Source organism: Macrobrachium rosenbergii, chromosome 26 (genome assembly GCF_040412425.1).
Source record: "Macrobrachium rosenbergii isolate ZJJX-2024 chromosome 26, ASM4041242v1, whole genome shotgun sequence".
Lineage (NCBI taxonomy): Eukaryota > Metazoa > Arthropoda > Malacostraca > Decapoda > Palaemonidae > Macrobrachium > Macrobrachium rosenbergii.
Window position 1 is genome coordinate 14,448,603 of NC_089766.1, and position 21,127 is coordinate 14,469,729.

At 41.4% G+C, this 21,127-nt stretch overlaps 1 protein-coding gene across 1 annotated transcript in view; it reads left to right on the forward strand.

The window, feature by feature from the left end:
• The window catches only part of LOC136853068 (transcription elongation factor B polypeptide 3-like), a 31,436-nt gene extending 27,535 nt beyond the window's left edge, over positions 1-3,901 (forward strand). The window contains 1 exon segment of the mRNA XM_067128314.1: positions 1,275-3,901. Coding sequence (XP_066984415.1) covers positions 1,275-1,345 — 71 coding nt within the window. The 3' untranslated portion in view covers positions 1,346-3,901.
• The last annotated feature ends 17,226 nt before the right edge of the window (positions 3,902-21,127 follow it).

The following is a 21,127-nucleotide window of genomic DNA, read 5'->3' on the forward strand; positions in this document are numbered from 1 at the left end:
TTGAAATTTTTTGTAGTCGACGTACGGTACGTCCACTCGGCACCCAACAGACAATTTTAGTCGACGTATGATACGTCCAATAGGCGTTTAAGGGTTAAGTACTTAGTCACTTTTGTAGACACAGCTAGTTCGAATTATTTATTTTTAACCCGAGATGTATAAGGGACAACTTGAGCTGTCTTGACATTAAAACCTCTGCGTGGGCTTGTTATTGGCACAGAATATGAGGTAATCAACAGTTCCCAGTTTCTGCTATTTTCTTCTGAAGACACTGGTATTTCTGCAGAAAAAATGATAGGATGAAAAATGTTGTTTCTTCTGATTAATTACATATTCCATGGGTTAAATGAGAACAGGAGACAAGAACAAGGTGAAGTGAAAGAAATTGAACAGGTAGTTAGGAAGAGATAGAATAAAAAGGCAGAGAGCAAACCAGTTCAGATGGCAAGGTTACTGTCAAGAACTTAACTCTTCTTGGAAACTTGCAGAGTAGGATGACCTTTCTGATCTTAATGATTGTGCTGTTACTGTAAGTTCTGCTGTTGGTAAATTACCAGATTCTCACTTCTTTAGACATCTCAAATCATATCTCTTCACTCTTGTCTACCAAGTTGCTTTGGTAATGCAAGATCCGCTGCCTAATTTTCTTTTTGTCTTGCTCATGTTTTAACGTTTACTCTGTGGGCCTTTGGGGAATCTTTTGTTTTTATTAGCTATTATTTTCTAGACAGTTACCAGAATCTGGCCTAAGACTCCTACCAGAATCTGGCCTAAGACTCCTTTAACCTAATGCTATGCTTTTGGCTTTATCTGTCCATGTAAACTTATTTCTAGCTTTTTTCCTAATCATCTAATATCACTGGGTAATATACCTTTATTGTCATTGTCCCTCTTTTACTTTTCCTCTCACTTTCACCACTTATTTATGTAAAGAATGACACTAGTGTTGTGATTTTGTGTGGTGGTGAACTTGAGCTTAATTATTTGAGGTCCTGAACCACTATTAGGTCCTGACTCTTGGTTCTCATCTCATGGTAGCACTTCTATTGCGTCTGTCCATTTCTGCTGTTCTTTTTATTGCTGTATTGTAAAATTGATTTATTGTATGAATGATGAATCATTATATTAATCTTGTCCTGCTTATCGTGTTTTCTTGCTTCTGTCACCCAGTTTTGCTCTGCTTTCTTCACTGTGTCTGTAATCATTATTGATATCTTTTTTTTTTTTTATTATAAGCTTTATTTTATTGAATTGCATTTTGATTCTCATTGCAGCCAAGAACAAGAAGGTGGCACCACTGATGGCCAAAACCCGACAGTTCTACAAAAAAGCGTTCCGTCGTTGAAGTTATGTCAATGCGGCAACCTGCACGTGTGAGAATGTTTCTAACAGTTTTATTTTCTTTTTCTTATTTCTTTCCCATTTTTCATCAACATCCCAAACCAAGAGGATGAAAGAGTTAGTTTCCATTGTCTTTGATTCCAGAGAAAAATCATGTTCCAGTTCTGGCACCAGATTCAACATAAACAATAATATATCTTCAAAATAACAATATCAATAAAATCTAGTTATGGTATTAGAGGATTTTATTTCATTTGCATAATGAGCTTGTCTACTCATGAATTTGAGTTAGTGTGTATGTGGACTCTGTCTTCATACTCTTAAATGCAGTGTAATTTTGACAAATAGTTGATGATTAAGACTGCATGAAAGAGTGAGTGATTCTGTACAAATGATATGATGTATGATATTATCATGCTGTTTAGATATTTTACATTTCTCAGACAGTGACATTACAATCAGAACAGTTGGATTATACCAATAGCTTGGTCCTCTCATAAACTTTAACTCCAGATTTTCCACAGTATATGACAATATACACAATACATACTGATGTCTATATTTTACTTGTGTTCTTATAATTTAAAGAGATTATTGTAAAAACATTGTTCGGTTAGAAAATATATACAGTATATTGTTTTTACAACATTTTGTGGAGGTTCACTGCTATGCAGTGTAAATAACTAATTAGTTAATAAATTAGTTAGTGACTCTTCAAGTTAGGTATTTGTAGAAAGATATAAGAGATTTTGAAAATATTTAGCATACAGTATTTTCATAGAATTTAATTGACTCAGGATTGAGAAAGATTTATTTTCTTTATTTCATTCAGATATTTCTCGTAACTACATGTTTCTCGTACAGTCACTGGATCCCTAGTCCGTTTTGGGTGTACAGTATATTTATTGAAGCTTTTGCTGTTGATACAAGAAGTGGAGAGTTATGTTATGTGGGTGATGAATTGTCTTGTTACAAATATTTTTCTATGGATATTTTTAATTCTGTGTTGTGAAAATTTGGAAAACTTTTTCTTCATAACCCTCATATTGGTGAAATATTCCTTTTCTTAGTAGGTGGTTGTTTGTTAAGCTTTAACTCCTTTCTTGATTAAGCAGTCAACCACCTGTAAAGTTTATTTCCAGTACACAGATCTCAAAGTGTTATCTTTAGCCCCTTTCTTCTCTGTTTTGCTTTAGATTTATCCTTCATTCGTAAGGTCCTTAAATCTCGTTGGATAAAATACAGTATGTAGGAATTAAAAAAAGTTGATACTGTATAATAAAAAATGGAACATACTGTATACTTATATGTCCATGGTCAGGTGCTGTTTTGTTGCGCACCTGCCATTTTTTCCCTTCGCAGAGTGACTTCTTGACTTTTGCTATTCTTTTTTCCGCATTGGTATACTGTATTATATTTTCTGTGAAACCTGCTATGCTATAAATAATGGTTAAGGGAGTGCTGATAAAACTGATCCCCAGCCTGGTTTGGGCACTGTTTTAATGAATGGAACATTGCTGTATGACCACTGTATATAATGCCAAGTCATCCAGTCTGCTGTATTTATACAAAACATTTGTGTAAGTTGCCTTCATTATATCTTTGTTAAGGTCAAATCTGATGATATGAACATGCAGTCATCACCTGTGTTGTTAATAATTTTCCCCTCCCTTCCTGATTGGAGGAACATTTTCATATCTTTTGTAAACTTTGTGTAATTAGGAATTGTGATTTTTATGACTTTCATGTGGTTGGATATTGTATGTCTCAGGATTACAGCATGCCATTTTGTGTTTTAAGGAACTTATAGAATCATGCACCTTTTAGAGTACCCTCTTTTTAAATAGTGCGCACTAGCTAATAGTATGTTCTATCATGTCATAAGAAGTTAGTTGCCATTTTTGTGTAGAAACTATTTATTTTCTCCCAATTATTTTGGACCTAATATTCGATACTCGGTTGACTTCCTTTCTTAGAAACGCAATTTTAAAATCTCAGACTTGGCTATTTATCATTCCTGTCTCTTAATACAAATGTAGTTATTTCTCAACCCTGAGTCTAAGAAAATGAGGCTGTGGCAATTCAAACCTTCCCGCTTTACTGTTAAAAGTATATGAATTTTGTGGATTTTTTTTTTCTCATTTTTTTCCAGGGAAAGTTTAGCAAAAAGAAAGAAACATTTTTTCATCCTGTTTTGTGGGGTTGCACCCACTATTGGAATTCTCAAGTTTTGATTTTCATATATATATTATACTGGTACTTTCTTTTATGCACCTATATGAAGTTAGATAGTAAACAGGTTGTTATTGGCATATATTTTGCATTTAGAATAAAAGTCTACTGGTAGCATTTGATGAAATTGACATTTTATCCATGAGGTTCTCATTTGTGAAATTTGTGCTTGTTAATGGAAATCTCAGTTGGTGACAAAGTTTCTGGCCAAGGTTTGAATTCATAGGTAGAGCTTCATGTAAAATGGGAGTTTTTGATCGTGTCCATCTTATTCATAGAATTTTATGAGTTATTGATGGTTTTGTAATTAAAAGTCTTTCATTGTGAATGTTGTTTTGACATATCCCTGACTAACACTAAATCAGATATATAATGTTTTGCATCTTCTTGAAGTATGACCAACACGGATGACTGGTTGTTTTAGTCTTGTTTGGCCTTTGGTTTCCACTGCCTCTTTTATCACCTTGGGATGCTGAGGACCCTGTAGTGGGTTACTGCCTATGATGTGTCTTGCTTCACACTTTAGAGTTTAGACAATACCAAAGGCTCTTTGCAGTGTCCCTTTGGCCCTTAGCTGCATTGCTCTCTGTCTTTTACTTTCCATCTGGTCTCCATCATTTCCTGGCTAGCTGTCCAACTTCTTTTACTCTGCCTTTCTCTAGTTGAACCCTCTTGTCTAAACCTGTGTTGTGAGCAGCATCTTAAAGTTGTCAGGCCTTGAAAAGGTCATCTGTGCAGGCTTTTTATTGGCATGGAATAGAGGAGTCGGCTAATAGTTCTCAGTTTCTGTTGTTTACTATTGCAGAAAACACTTATAGAAATCCAGCAGGAGTGGAAGACTGGTATTTCTGAAAAATTATGGTACAGTATGAGGAAAAACAAGTTTTTTTGTGATTGAACACTCTATAATAAATTCAAATTCTCACTCTGTGACTTGGAAAAAAGGCCAAACAGAATAGATCCAACCCTGATACATTTGACTCTTCAGAGGTAAAATTAGTCAAGTGCCAGAAAACGTATGGAAATATTGTCAAAGCTTAAAAACAGTTAATTAACAGTATGGTAATCTACGAAAAAAAAAAAATACAGACTAAAAAGAAAGAAGTGTGAGTTTAATAGAAACTACAGGTAGCAGACACATCACACAGGATACAAGACAGATAAAGGAAGCTAAAAGACAACTTGTAGGAGCAAAGACGAAAACTTGTGAGGAGTGTAGTGTGAATCTTAAAATGCAGCAGGGTGAAGAAAGAAGGTACATGGATGAGGACAGATGGAAAACAATGAAGGGAAAAGTAAAAAGTATGTAAGTGATGAAAATGGAGAAGATAAAACTGAAGAGGAAGGAATAATAGAATGATGCAGGTAGTACAGGCAGTCCCCGTTTTACAACGGGGGTTCCGTTCCTATGCTGCAACATAATCCGAAAATCGTCACAGCCCGAAATATCGTTGAAAATCATAAGAAACCTTACTTTTAAACTTTGGATTTCTTGAAAATGACGTAACCTTTATTTTTATTGAGTTTTTCAGCAAAAAACCTCCAAATTTTGACCGTTCTGTTGTTTTGGAGCCATATTTCTTCCTTTGGATTGGTGTCGCCAGCGTTGTAACCCTGGAACATGCGTTGTAACCTGGGAAATAATTTTTTAGGAATATATTTGAAGAGTGTCGTAAGCTCGGAACGTCGTAAGCCGAGCCCGTCGTAACCCGGGGACTGCCTGTATTTTGAAAATCTTCTGACTGAAGAGAATACAAACTGGAGGATGTTGGCATGACTAAGGGACCAGTATAAAAGGTAACACCTCAAGCAATTAATACACCCTTTGGTAACATGAAAAATGATGTATCCCTAGACTATTAGGAATAGCACCCGCTTTGCTACTAGCTGAAGAACCAATCAGTGATGAAAACCTGATAAAGGGAGAGAGATACTCAGAGGACTGAGAAGATAACATAATATACAAAGGGAAATGGAAGGCATTACATTTTGATAATTGAAGATAAGTAAGATTACCTATGCTTGGTCTAGACCTATTGAAGGAAGCAATGTACTGGATATAAGGCAGGAAGAAAATTGTAAAATCACTATTTGTCATTTTGCCTTTACGCCAGAAATCACCAACAAAGGCAGCCTTATATGACAGTGCAACAGCATGAGAACCACCACCCAACAGAAGGAATTATACCATTGGTTTTACCACAAACCCATTGATTTTAACAGCCTTTGTTCCTATGCAAATAGAACCCTTTGTCCTTGAATTGAAATACCCTTAGTGACAGTTGATGCAGTCATTATAGTGTTAACAAGGTACTATAGTTAACTGGGTGAAGCAAGTCCAGGGATGAGGGAACCAACCCGTTTGTGACCAAAGAATCCCTCAACTTTCTATACCATCCTGCATATAGATGCAAGATTGATAAGGCCCTGAGCCTGAGTGAGATGTATCTGAATTCTTACTCTTGGAGAACCAAGTGCCACTCTAAGGATAGGGTAGCACAGACAGGAAAGCAGCCCGTATCTGGGTCCATCATGGTAAAGCTATCATCTTGGTCAGATGATGGCTTTACCAAAATGAGAGCAGAGGGATTTACACCTTATGAACTGAAGCCCTAAGATAGGGTGCTTGATTGTTGAGTCTCCCTGCATTGGGGTGTGTCCAGCACATAATCAGCCCAGCTGCTGTCTTGCAGAGGAATTAAAGGAAAATGGGGGAAAGAGAGCCAGTTGCTAACCCATTCAACATCCAGCCTTATGCCATCTGAATGCCTTAGGAGAGATGTTTTGTTGGCCAAGATGTATTGAGACAGGTAGTAGCATTGAAGGAGTATGGTTTGTGCTCAATACAGCAGGGGTATCCCCACTGACAAGAGGACAGCTACTAAAGGCTCAGTAGTGCTAAGTTCTGTGAGGGGAATAGCAGTGAAAGACAGGTCACTTTGAATGCTGAGGAGTAAAAATGTCTGCCACTAATCCAGCAAAGCTGCCATAAAAGCAGGGGTTGCCACTGCTGTCTCACTTGGGGAAGCTGGACATGCACCTGGCTCAGTGCTGCTGGAGAGCATGAGCTGGTCAACTACTGTTGCCATCTAGCCCCCCCTCAGTGAGCCACCGGGGAATGAACAGAAGGTAGGGAAAAGAGATAAAAAGAAGGAAGGAGCTGAAAAGAATCAGCATTATCAGAGGCAGAGTACTCCCTTTTGAAGAAACTAGTGAACATCATCAGGCCTTCCTCAGCTGCTGCTTCAACCTGCACTGCAAATGAGACCAGCCAGAACACTCCTTGTAGGGCCTACCACTGCAGAACAGAACAAGAAAACTGGGTTTACTAATGACATAAAGCAGCCAAACATCTACATCCTTCACACCTTTTGTTTTTCACTTTGCTTGATTAGATCCATGTTAAACAAAAAATACACCATGCAGTAAAAAAAGAATTAAAGAAGTTTCAACTTGGAGGCCAGTCAAAGCACAGCACAAAGTTTTAACTGAATCACAACCAAACAAAAAGTGTTGTCTTATGCAGGTGAGTTGGGGTTCCTCCACTTACCCTCCTACCTCCAGTTAACCATCTTGTTTTGTCATCTTCTAGCACTGTATAGCTTATTCATTGGGTGTACAGTTATACTACTGTATACATTTTTATATACTGTATATTGTATTAATTTGGATGAAACTTATCTACTGTTAAAAGATGGCTTACATCTCTGTGCCAGTAGGTGAGGAGATATATGGTAAGCTATCTTTAACATTAGGTAAGTATCCAAATAATAGATTTTATGATAATTTTTATTTTAACATAAGCTGATAATATATTGGTTTATTTTTTAAGATTATAACATGTGTGAACACTAATAACAGTGTCTTAGACTTGAATATTGTAAATATACTGCTCAAGGCCAGTGTCATTGTCCCAGTTTCACCTAGGTCATACTGGACAAGGAAGGACAAACATTTTTCTGGGGAGGCCAGCTCTCGACACTGGTTGCTCCCAGTAACAGGACGCGCCTAGTTGCTGTACACTTTCACTTTACCTGTGTGTCCACTCTCTTGGCGCTAGCCTTGGGTGCTGTTGTAATATCAGCCTCTTCCTGACTGCTGGGAGACATCTGTACTTGCCTTTTTGGGCCATTTTTGTCAGGAGTTGGCTTTGTCTTTATATACTTTCCAGCTCTGGTTTTCCTGATTGACTTCTGTACTGTACTTGTACCATCAACAGCCATGGTCATTGCCAAACTTCATGCAGTTTCTACCGCTTTACTACTGGTTGCTGTGTTGCTGCTGCAATGGCAGCTACTGTTGTTGCCTTGACTACAGGTTCAGCTGGATTGATTTTGGCTATTGCTCTTGCCATTGTCATTGCCACTGTCTATGTACTGCTAATGGCTGCTGCAGATGTGCATGCAGTTTCTACTGTCCCATCACTAGTTGTGCTTTGGTTGCTGCACAGCTGGCTCGTAATACACTTATTGCTATACTGCCAGCAGCTGATACTTCTTGATTTGCTTGCAATTTCAACTGCTCTTGTACTGACTGCTGTTTTGCCGCTGAAGTAGTCTACACTGTTATCTGAACCATACCAATTGCTGGTGCCATTCTGCCCTGAGTTCTCATCTGCTTTGGTACTGGCAGCTGTGCCACTGCCACTGCATCACTAGCTGCACGGTTGTCTGCTCCTTCTGCTGTGCTGATGACTGCTCTAGCTGTTACCACTTTATTTGGGATGAATCTTACCTACTGTTAAAGATAGTTCACAACTCTGCGCCAATGGGCGAGTAGATATAAGTTTTCTTTTAACAGTAGGTAAGTACCCAAATAATAAATTCTATGAAAATTTATTTTCATATAAGTAACTACGAAGCAGTTATACAGCTATAGGTTTCCAACCGTGGCAGCCTAAAAATTGAAAATTCGCGGTGCTTCAGTTGTTCTGTGTACGTGATGAGACCCCGCCCACTTTTGGGGAAGAAGAGGAACAACATAGCAGAGAGCTCAAATCATTTTCTGTTGGCCCTTGATGTACATCGGTTGTTCTCTGCAGCCTTTCTTCATTGTTTTTTGGAAGTATTTTCAAGGAATTGGTGAAGTACTCAAATTTTGTTGTGGCCTTTAATGATGAGTTGCTTTGTTGGCTATTTAGTTAACATTATTCTAGCTTTTTCTCATGTCAGACTCTAGTTCTTTTACCATTCGCTTTACCAGTGAGGGATGTAAGACTAGATTAACAAAATCATCATACGACTCTCATTCCAAGTGTGTTAAATGTAGAGGGCAAAAATGTACTAGGTAGAATACTTGCAGTGAATGTCAGGAGTGGGATGATAAAAAATGGAGTGTTAAAATTGCATTTAGCCAAGCTTGAGAGGGAGAAAAAGAGAAAGGCAGCCTCTAGAGCTAAAAATTGGGCTAATCTAGAATCTGCTCCTTTGACTAGGCCAGTACAAGATAGTGCTGTCCCTTCATCACCAGTTCTTGCTATTTCTCCTATCCCTAGCCCTCCTACTACTTTACCATGTACTCCTGTTCCTGGTTCTGATGCTTCTGATCCCGATTCCATTGCCAGCCTCGAATCAAGGTTCGATGTAAAAATTAATTTAGTTGTCAGTGCAGTGGCTGAATTAGAGGCATCCCTGTAAGTGCTTTCAGAAAAAGTGTCTTCTAATGTGCATAGTGACAGTGTAGTAGAGGAGGTGGCTACCCGCTGGTGCTCCTAGACAAAGTTCCCTGTCCCACTCCCCTGAACCTGGGAGAAGACATACCGGAGGTCCAAGGGAGTCCAGTGGGGTTTACCCACGGGTAGTTGCCCCCTCAGTCGAGCCTGTTGCCCAAACTCAGGTGTCGACAGACGACCACTGGAAAGACGTCAAAGTGAGTGCACATCACCTCTTGTTGGATTCAGAAGGCTCCAGCCCCACCTCTCGTCGGATTCAGAAGGCTCTAGCCCCGACAAGAGGCTCTGGTGATGCTTCCCTGCTTTGTCTCATCTTCTCAAGAGGCACTCTGATGGTGCAGATTGCTCCCCTCTTCCAGTTAAGAGGTATAGAGAGGCCAATCATAGCCCTCAACCTTCCTGCAGCTTCACTGAGCCTCCTTCTGCCTCTACTTTGGCTCGACCCCGTGTCGGGTTGGGAAAGCCCAGAACCGTTTCCACTGTATGTGGAGTGGCCATTTTTGGGCCCCAAGCACCTGAAAGACCCACTCAGACAGCAGTCGTCTTCATTTAAGCACCTCTTGGCCTCCGAGCACCTGTCACCACCAGAGCGCTCGGTGCCCGCCTCCAAGTGTCAGTCTCCAGCTCCCAAGCTTGTGGCACCAGCCCCTGCTCACCCAGCACCTACTCTCGCGTGCTCGGCGCCACCTTTGCCCCCTCAAGCTCCCGCTTCGGTTCAGAAGGATTCTTCGTTGGACTCGATTAAGCATCATCTGTTGGCTTTTATGGGTTTTTCACAGGAAACCCCCACTGCTCCCAAAGCCTCCCAGGATGTGTGTTTGTCACCGGTTTCTTCAGATGAAGAGGTTTTTGATCAAGCACCCTCTCCTCCTTCAGCTTGTGCGTCCCTGCTTAGATATCTTCTGGCCAGCTTTCTTGACTTCTTCGTGCCGGCTGCCCCGGTTTCTCCAGCCTCGACCTTCCTCATGAGGAGCCAGTCAGATGACAGTGCTCAGCTTCCCAAGTGGGTGCTTTCTTCCTCCTTGATTTCCAAATAATTTTCTAAGTCCATTTCGTCATCAGTTCCAATTTTAGGTGGCTGTATGCAATGACTGACTTTGGTTTTCACCCTCTTCCTCTTTGAAACATCTGCAATGACACAAAATATCCCTCATAAAAATCAGAATTCATTCAGTTCATATCACGCAGAAAACATATTAAAAAGACATAAAAACATCAACACCAGGAGTTAATACTAGAAATTGCACTTGGAAAAGTTAAGTCATTTTCTAAGTTCACACTGCAATGAAATACAGTATATTCTCCAAAACTCTGAACACTTGCCCTATAAAACCCTTCACCAGGTACACACGAACAAACTAATGCCACCTCCTCATAATTATCATTTTATTTTTGGAAGAGAAATACTGTCCTTATCAAGTTTAGAGGATCCAAGGAATATAGGATGTTCCTAGCAGTACTTTGCGGCTGTGGGAGGATTAACTTTGGAGTCTATTGCCTCTGTAGTATATCTCCCTAGAACTTATTCTTTTAGAAAGTTCTTCTAAAACCTCCGCATGCTGAAGTTTTCTAAGCTGCCACATGATTCTGATGTTCATGTTGACACAATAACCATCTCATACCTGAGCGACAATCCTCCAGTAATAGCTGTTGGATTGAATTCACTGAGTAATCAACTACTTGTTTTGTACAAAATATTTTGTTACTAAATACCCCTTAAAGGGTTAGCTGATTTCCACCTTGCCCACCTCCTTTAGCAAACATGGGAATCAGCTATACAATGGAGAGGTAAGGTTCATTTAAAAAATGTAAATTCTTAATTTAGGATTTACTTTTTAAATACTTGCCTCTCGATTATATAATTTGCCCTTCCTGCCTCCCCACATTCAAAGTGTACAGAAGTAGACTGACCGGCTACGAGTGTTTGTACCTATCAGTCCTCTGGTGGGGGTTGGGGGAAGTAGATAGATAGAAGACGGATATTCATAGAAAACCAAGTGTTCTTGATTTTTTATTCAATCTGTCGAACTACCACTGGCGCAGAAGTAAAAGCTATATCATGGAGAGGTAAGTATTTAAAAAATAAGTCTTAAATCAATTATTTATATTATTATGTTAGGGATTAGTTAAAATTATATCTGATGACTGCAGTATTGATATTCAAAACATTGGCATAGATGGTTTCAGAGGCTCCAGTGTTTTGCTGTAAGAGGGATGCTGAATTATTTTGTGCAACCTTTGTTTAAATTTACTGTGCACAGTTGTCCCTTGTGTAATGCTTATTGTGGCATTAGTCAGCATCAAGTGTCCATATTGGTTACCCTCTGAACTCTTTGATGATGTGAAAGAGACATTTCCTAAGGATTTTGAACAGCTGCATGTGTAGTGAGTCTAGTGCTTTGTGGATAATTGCACTATGGTTCTGGAAATCACAAAGATGATCTGTGTGAATGTTTTCAAGTGTTGGAAGCTGTCATGAATGTAAATATGTTTAATGAGTTACACTTGGTATTATGTGAATAATATGTATGTTAAGAAATTAAAAGAGGAAATTTCATGTAATACCTCTTAAAAAACTGTTACTGGTAGAAGTTAGTCTGCCTTTTAACTGAAGTTCATCTCCGTGGAAAATATATATTATGGCTACTTGGGAGAAGACACTGCTTTACCTGCTTTGACTCTTTTAAGATTAGGAGTTCCCAGTATTTGATACTAGAAGTAAGCCAGTTGAAGAGTAACCTTTGTTTCAAGGGGTAAGATTTGCACATCTTTGAAAATTGTGCCTGAATGGTATGCACCACAGCAGAAAAGGTCATTGGTGACTCACATTTTGTCATTAATAGATTCATTCCAGTTGGGAGTTTCTGATATAGTTGTCTTGAAGCAGAGTAAGACCTGACATCAGCATCATACATTGAAGAACCTGGTCCACATCCTTATTGCCAGCCCTAACAGGATGATCAAGAAGTATTGAAAGAACTTTGAAATAAAAGATGTACAGTACTCAACTTTATTATGAAAATATACTTCAGATGAGGTTCAACCTTCTGGTGAAAGACATGACTTAACTGCATCTCCTTTCTCCATAAGGAATTCCCCAGTTGCACAAGGTTGGATATGGTGAAGTGAAGTGAAGAGCTTGTTTCTCAGCTGTTCTTGAGTCACATTGAGCTGATGATCCATGAGGAATCAAGCAAGAGCTTACAACAGAATGAGAGGTTTCCAGGGAAGGTGAGGCAGGCATTACCAAGGTGTTTGGTAAAATTAACTTGGGCCATATTTGCATGGTTTAACATGCCATGAAATTCATGAAAGAGTTCAATCCTGTCACTGATGAACACCAGTACCGCACTTATGCAGTACAAGGGTTTGTTGTAGAAGATATGACATGTCTACTGCTGCTTGCCATCCCTTTTCTTTCATTGCCTCCTCTCCTGCACATCCCAACTCAACTCAATCTGATATTGGTACAAGGAATCTCTCCATGTTCATCCTCTCCACATCTGTTGCTATTTCGAGAAGTTGCCACTAACGTTGTATCATCAAAGCTGATAGCTGTTGATGACAATCAGCAGCCTTCTAACAATATGGAAGGGTGAATCTTTGATGGATTTGCCAGGACTTGATAGATAATTGTGATTACAGTACTACACATTTTTTTCCTGTCAGTCATTTTTTCCTATGAGAATACAAACTTCAGTGTTTTGTATGGATGTATTTTCAGCAAGAGCAAGTTGGTTGATGAAGCTTGGTAACCAGGTAGTTAACTAGCAGCAGGTGAGTGGTTGGGAGACTCACTCTGGAAGCATCACTTTTCTTCAGCTGCCCTTGTGTGTAGATGGAAACTTTTGTATCATAGCTGTTGTTGGAGCTTAAAGCACACTGCCATTCTCACTTCCTCTTCTCCAATCTGTGTCTACCTTGTTCCCACTATTACTACTGGGACAGTGTTCACCCATTTTTCCCTTGCTCAGTTCGAGGGGGGTATGTGTGAACCAGACAACAATCAACTGACCAGCTCTTTAGCTGGTGCTGATGCTAGTGCAGTGTCTGTTTCTGCTACCCCCACCAATTCTGTTCCAGTCCTTATTTCTCTGGCTTCTGTTGCATTGACTCCCAAGACATCCCCAGGAGACAAAAGAGATACAGTACTGGGGGCTTTCTGGCCCTCTGTCTTCCCAGGGAATCTTTCCCTGCGTTGCTTCCCTGACATTTGGCATTAACCAAAAATTCCTAAACCATACTAATCTTTCTCCTTATCCTTACATTCTCTGGATTGCTGTAAGCCTCCGCTGTCTTTGAAGTGATGGCGATCCCAGCACCCATTCACAGGAGTATGCAAATTTGGACAGTGCAGGTGGATTGGTGCATGACCAATTTCCATTGCACGAGTCCACTCATGCTCTGTGCCCAATGTGCAGCCCTGGCCACCAGTAGTCCCCTTCTCAGGATAAGTGGATTGACCTTGACTCTTCCCTTGTTGGTGTTTTTTCTGGAATACTTGGGGAAGTGTCCACCATTCCCTGGATTACAGGCCATTATAGTTCTCTGGTGCTGCCTCGGTAGTTTTGGAATGTGCTTGAGATCACTCCTGTCCATTGCAAACATGGCTGCATTCTTGTCCATGGTATTGGCCTGGGTCTGTGAGGGAGTATGTGTAGCCAAGGTCAACCCAGCATGTGCATTGCTCAATGCTGCTCTGCACAAACTAGGCAGTGTGCACTCTTGCTCCCCTTGATTGGATAGCGAGGCAGCCTGGCTGGTTCAGCTTCCATTTCGTGGCATGAGGGCAGTGAAGGCAACTGTGTTTGATCACCTTTAATGCTTATGGACAGTGAGTTTGGGCTACTTTGTGCCCCTTAATTTTGCTAGAGAATCCAACTTTTTCTGTCATGGATTTTGTGGACATGACAACCTCTTGCCAGCAGATCCCAGGCAGCCAGGTTGGAGAGCCATTTTCGTGAGGTCATTGGGTTCATTCTTAAGCACAATGGTCTCAGGAAGGCACTTGGGTTACTCAACACTTGGTGCCCTCCATCTAGTGCACCTTTGGTTTCACCCCGAAATCCACACTGACATTCTGGATTATGTTAATTCAGTGATGCCCTGATTATAAAATTCTCTTTCCATCAGTAGTTCTGCCAAACTCCTTCCCCTTACAGGTGGATCTGTCAGTTTGCGGACTGACGAACAGTCTGTGATGGAGCAGTCTATCATTTCCAAGTGCTGTGCTTGGACTGTTGACTGCCCCATGGGTGCATACACTGATGTTGGTTTGGTCTCTCTCATTCATTCTGGATCCGTCTATTATGGTACCGTGGTGATTGGCTGACCCTGCCATCTTCTGAGATTCAATTACTGTAGGGTCGAGTCAATCCTGTGCACACTAGGAGGGATGGGGGATCCCTTTCTATTGTTCTGGAGTTCTTGGCAGAAACTCAGAATCCACCATTCTCTTACAAGAGAACATGATTTTTTTAACACATCCCTTTGAGATGATCAAGACAAGATGCTGTGTAATCTGGTATGTTTTACAGTACTACCCGTGCACGACTCTACTCTTACCCTTAGGTTCAAGTGTTGATGACTGTTCATTACTAGCAGCAGGCACTAGAAAGATGTATCCAAGAACACTGTATCATTCTGGCTTCATGAGGTCCTCAAGCAGGTGTACAAGTCATCTGGGAAGGAGGATGGCCTATACCCCTGGTTAGGGCTCACAACGTATGGGCACTTCTCGGTGTCACAGTTATTGAGGACAGGCATTTGGTTTTTCAAGACCACCATCATATTTTTCTACTTGAGGCACATTGCCCACAAGTTCTTGGATACTTTCTTCTGAGGATCTGTGGTGGCTGATCAGTGTGTAACTGCCCGAGCATTGCTAGGACACAACAGTGTCTTGCCAGAAGTTCAGAGTACTGAAAAGACTGGATGAAAAAAATATCATCAGTATCTTTCCCTCTTTCTATATCTCCGTCCACCCAGTAGCTAACAAACATACTATCATTTGTCAGGACAGATTCAGGTTAGTTACATATTAGAGCTTCCAATCTCTGACTTTCATGGTAGTCAGTAGGTATAGCTTCCTTTCCTTCATATAAGGTTGCAGGGGTAGATTTGATTTATTAAAATTTGACAATAAAGCCATGTACTGAGGCAATTTCAGTCATTCAGCGTATAAGACAATGGAAAGAGGAAGGTGGAGTGGTTGGACAGAAAGGTAGCAGAATGTAGGCAAAGTAAAAGGCTGAAAAGTGGTTGTAGCTAAGTGCTGAAGGGACACTGCAAACACCCTTTAGTAATGTATACAGTACACCACATGAGGTGCACTGACAATATTATTCCACCTATGGAGGAGAGGGGTTGCAGGGTTAGAGCATAGTTACCTTAGATTTTGCAATAATATGCTACCCTCCAAACTGGTCTTCCCATCCCACTGGCACCTCTTGGTGGGTTCCATTCCACTGGCACCTCGGGGTGGGAGATCGACACATCATGATCTGTAAACAATACCTCCTGCCTAAGGAGTGAGTCTCTATGTAAAAGATAAAGCTTTGTATTCTCATATGAACCAATCACAAATTCAAGATAATTTGCTTCCTTTTACTGAAGGTCAGTCCAAAAGTCCTTGGATACTTTCTTCTTAGGACCTGTGGTGGCTGCTCAACTTGTAGCTGCCCGAGCATTACAGGGACAGAACAGCATCTTCCCTAAGGTTTAAATAGTGACAAGATCGAATGAAAGAAAGATGACTGGTATTCTTTCCTGAATGAAAGAGACCTGTTATGTATTTCCTCTTCTGCTCAGCAGCCAACGAACATAGTATCAATGGTTGGGCCAGATGCACGTTGGTTACAGAACAGACCTTCTGATCTCTGACTTACCAGGTAGCCAGCAGGTGTAGCTCCCTCTGCCCATCTTGTAAGGGTGTAGGGTAGAGAAGAATTATCTGGGATTTTGCGAAAATATGTTGCCTTATGAGCTGGTCTTCCTATCCCACTGACACTTCTGGGTTGGAGATCAATACATCATGATCTAGGTAATACCTTCACTTAAGGAGTGAGTCTCCATGTAAAAGATGAAGGTTTGTATTCTCATATGAACCAATGACAAATTCAAGATAATTTGGATTTTTTGTAGGTACATAAACCTGGTCTTAAAAGATCTTACCCCTAACCAACCCCACATTTGTCCCCGTTGCCAAAGAAAAACAGGGATGCTGTTTACAGACTTAGTGGATGAGTTTCTGACCCCTTGCTCACCTGCTGCTAGTTAAATTACTTATGAAGAACGAACCAGCTTTCACAGAATTTATATCCAAATAAAAAACTTAAGGCTTGTATACCTAGAAAAATGCCAAATTTTTAAAAATTTGTATTTTTCATACATGGAGTATCCCTGTGCACGCACTGGACCAACTGTGTGCTGACTAAACAAAGGTGGTACCCAGGTAGAGATGGGAGAGGGGATGCTTTTTCTCACTCAACTGAAACTACCTATTGTTCTGGCTGTGATGTGATAGATATAGAGTCCAGACCCGCCTCTTAAACTGTATCTTTTCTATATGCTGCCTATTCCTGTACATGACTTAAGTGCTTTTTGTGAATTATACATTCTGTGCATACACGTTACTGGTGCAGAAAGTGTTAATGTTTTGCATTTTGTTTTGGTACTTGGTTCTTTCTCTCAATGGAGAGCAGACAGGACCAACGCCATTATGTAGGTCATGTTTGACTTTGTAGTTGTTTGTTCCTACACGTATACAGTAAACACCCTGTATTCGCCGGGGATGTGTACCACCCCCCCGTGAATAGCTAAAATTCGTGAATACTTAAAACCCTTCTAAAAACACTTAGAACTGCTTATTTTGATAATTTAAACACATGAAAAACCTTCTAAAAATGCTTATACCTGAGTACTTTAATAGTTTTATCACAAAAAGTGCATTTAGTCATGAAAATATGAAAATACAGTACAGTAATTAGTGAATATTTCTCAGTGAAAAACACCGCGAATGGGCGAATTTTCCACAAATAATGGGTAGATACATTCCACAGAGAGATCCGCGAATATGTGAGTCCATGAATCGTGAGAACGCGAATACAGGGGTTTTACTGTACTGCAAACCTTGGATCTTTACATATGGGGATTTACTTTCAGCACAAGCTGGAACTGGCCGTTTTAACTTAAAACAAGGTGGTTATTGGTAGTTGGCTACCGATGGTAGGGAAGGAAGCTCCGCCATCCAGTCAGTATGCATTCACTTTACCTTTTGGTTGTGGTCTGAGACAGACATGTCTCTTCTGCTGTTGCTGCCTTTGAGATATTATGCTTATTTGGAAATACTGCAAGTGTACAACATGTTCTACTTTGTTTATATATTCGCTCTTTCTTGCTGCGCTACAGCGCTACACAGATATGCTGTGTAGTTTTTTATAACTCATTTTAGCCTGTATGAACCTTTCCCTTTGATATTCTCTCAAACTTGTTTTGCTTTTTGTTAGAAAACAAATCCAACTCTGTTCTTAGGCTTGGTGTTTGTTCTCTTATTCTGTTATATCTTGTATAGTATTTCACATCCAAGGAGAGCGAGACTGCAGTCTCACCTCCAACCTTTTCTATTTTTAGGTGCCTTCTCAACCTCGTTTTATCGAACATTCTTGTTCTACATCTCTTCTCTGTTTGTTCCGAGTGTTGTCTCTCTGAAACAAGCAGGTTTTTATTTCGACTACACAATTACTTGGAATGCTGTAATGTCCTAGTCTTTCAAGTGTTGCAGCACTTGAGACGGAGGCGAGTTCTCTTGCTACAGTGCGGCTGTGTCACAACCTGTTGTACGAGAGCTTCTTCTTGTCTTAGGGCATGGAATCCCCTCTCCCTTGGCATGGAAAACAAACAGAGGTTGATTTTGCAGGACCCTTAGACAATTTTTCCATAGTGGTTCCTGTCTACGGTACTTGCTCTGTCGGAGGGCGGGGGGGGAGACAGGCGTTCCTACATTCCCTCCACCTCCCTTTGTTTCTGTTCTGGATGAGGAGAAGTCCTGGGACAGCTATTCTTGATGAAGTTTTTTATCGCCACCCCTGCATACTTCGTCGTCATTTGCTGTATTGCAACTCTTCATCATCATCTTTGTCCTTCAAGAGATTATGGGAGGGCCACGGCCATGGGGTAGGATACACAGTGGCTGTAAGGAAGACGACACGCCATCAGAGGGACAGCCATTGGCCGTGTTTGGACGGCTGTGACCATTCGCCTTGTACAGAATCCTTCTTGGCCATGCAATCTGCCAGTCGACTTTGGTTCAGGAGTGTGTGTGTCATTGCAGTGTCTGTTTGTAGTCCCTAAATCATCAGGGTTTGGAGACTAGTCAACATAAGTGCCCTCAATCTCTTCATCTGGCAGACGAAGTTCAAATGGAGATGAACCAGTCAGTCCTTTCATCCATTCTCCATGGTGATTGGATGATAACCTTGGATATGGAGGACACATGCTTCCACTTCCCCATCCATCAAGACTCCAGAAAGTATCTAGGTTTGTCTTGTAGTACACTCTCTCAGGCACTCCACATCAGCGTCTAAATGCCTGTCTCCTCCTGGAGCGCCCAGCGCCACCCGAGCGTCAGCTCCCAAGCGCCCAGTGCCAGCTAAATCTTCCAGTTTCGGGCTTTTTGCTTCGGCCTCTCTACGGCACCTCAAGTGTTCACTTGAGTCCCCCTCCTCTACCAAAATGACTTCATTTAATAGGCATAGACTGACTCATTTATTAGGCATAAACGTCAGTCTATATCTGGACGACTTGCCTCTTTGATCCCCTTCAAGGTAAAAGTGCACAAAGGACTTAACATCTCTCTCAGGAACTGGGAATTATCATCTACCTTCATAAGTTCCAGTTGGCCCTTTCATGAGAGTTCCTCTATTTGGGGATGAGTCTCAACTCTCAGACTTTTTGGGTTTTTCCGTCTGCCAAGAGAATCGCCAGCTGCCTTCAGACGGTCCAAAAGTTTTTAGCCCGTTTGTCTTGCTTAGCCCATGGATGAGCCTACTGGTGACTCTTTCGTCCATCAAGATGTTCATCAAGTTTAGACAAACTTCTCATGAGAGTTTTGCAATTCTTCCTCAAGGCCAACTGGGACAGGGAAACAGCTGGACACCTATGCATTTCTCATAAACCTGGAGATCAGGATCGGACCGGCATGGTGGCGGTCCGAACGTAGACTTTCGGAAGGAAGCCCTTCATCCTCTGAGGCAGGACTTAGACTTCTATTCAGACTCCGGGAAGTTTCCAGGACATGGTTGCCGGGTGAACAGAATCTTCATCAATGTCAAGGAGCCGAAAGCATTCAGTGCTTCTCGACCCTAGTTCACACTAAGGCTGTGGTAGTCCATTCAGACAATGCCACAACCCTAATGTACATGCGAAAGCAAGGCAGCACTCACTCATTTTCTCTCTGCCAGACAGCAAGAGACCTTCTACTGTGGATAGATGAAATCAAGCAAGTCTAGTTACTTGATTTATTCAGGGCAAACTAAATGTTCTGGTGAACGAGCTGAGCCGTCGAAAAGTAGGTCCTTCCCCCTGACTCGACCTTGGATCCCCTGTTCTATCGGAATCTGCGATACTATGGAGCAGGCCGATATTTGACCTGTTTGCCACCTCAAGGAACCATCACCTTTCTCTTTCTTGTTCTCAGGCCCCGGACTCTCTAGCATGGACAACAGACTGCAAGATTGGTCCCACTTGGATCACTATGCCTTTCTGCCCTTCAACATGGCCAGGAAAGTGCTGAACAAGTCTTGGGCTCATCACAACGTTACGATGACTCTTTCATAGCCCCGTTCTGGCCCATGAAATAATGGTTCCAGGACCTGCTACAGTTATGGGTGGACTTTCCGAGACTCCTTCCCCTAAAAACTGTGTCTACTCAGAGAACCTCACTTTAAGAGATACCAAAGGGTTGCCGCCCTTGCCCTGACACGCTTGAGACTGTTGAGACTGTCTGGAAGCTTGTCAGAGCATAAGGGTTTTCAAGACGAGCTGCAGTGGCTATTGCAAGATGCAGGCTTCAATTTCCTAGCTACGTCTTCCGGGCTAAGTGGGGGATTTTCCGAAGCTGGTGTCTCAGACTCAATGTTTCTTCTTCTGAGATGTCTGTGACCCAGATTGCAGATTTCCTCCTTTATCTGAGGAGATCTAGGAATCTCTTGTTCTCCACCGATAAAGGTATCGAGCTGTGTTTAGCTCAGTGGTTGGGGTCCTGAATCTTGCATCTATCCCAGATCTTAACAACCTCATCAAGTCCTTTGATACGTCTAAGCAAAGAAAGGAAGATCCGGTCTCCTGGATCCTGGACGTAGTGTTGAACTGGTTGACAGGTCCCTCTTTTGAACCCTTTGTTCCCCTTCTCAGGGAAACCTTACACGGAAGACTCTCTTCCTCATGGCCTTGACTACTGCTAACTTATAAGCGAGTTCCAAGCCATTGATAAGGGTAGGTTTTTTCACAAGGAGATGCAGTTTGCTACTTTACCCTTGGATTTTTAGCCAAGAATGAGGACCCTTCCAAGCCTTGGCCCCATTCTTTCTCCTTCTTCCTAAGACCTAATGGATCCATTAGGTCTTAATGGAGAGAGTTCTTTGTCCTGCTAGGGCTTTAAGGTATTACCTGAGCAGTAGAGATCAGAGGACTATCCAGTAGCTTCTGGTGCTCTGTCAAGAACCCATCTCGCCCTCTGACTAAAAACGCATTGTCCTTCTTTGTCAAAGACTTAACTTCTGAGGCACACTCTCAGATTCAGGAGGACATTTTGCCACCTTTCAAAGTGAAAGTTCTTGACACCAGAGCAGTCTCTACCTTATTAGCTTTCAGGCACATATGTCC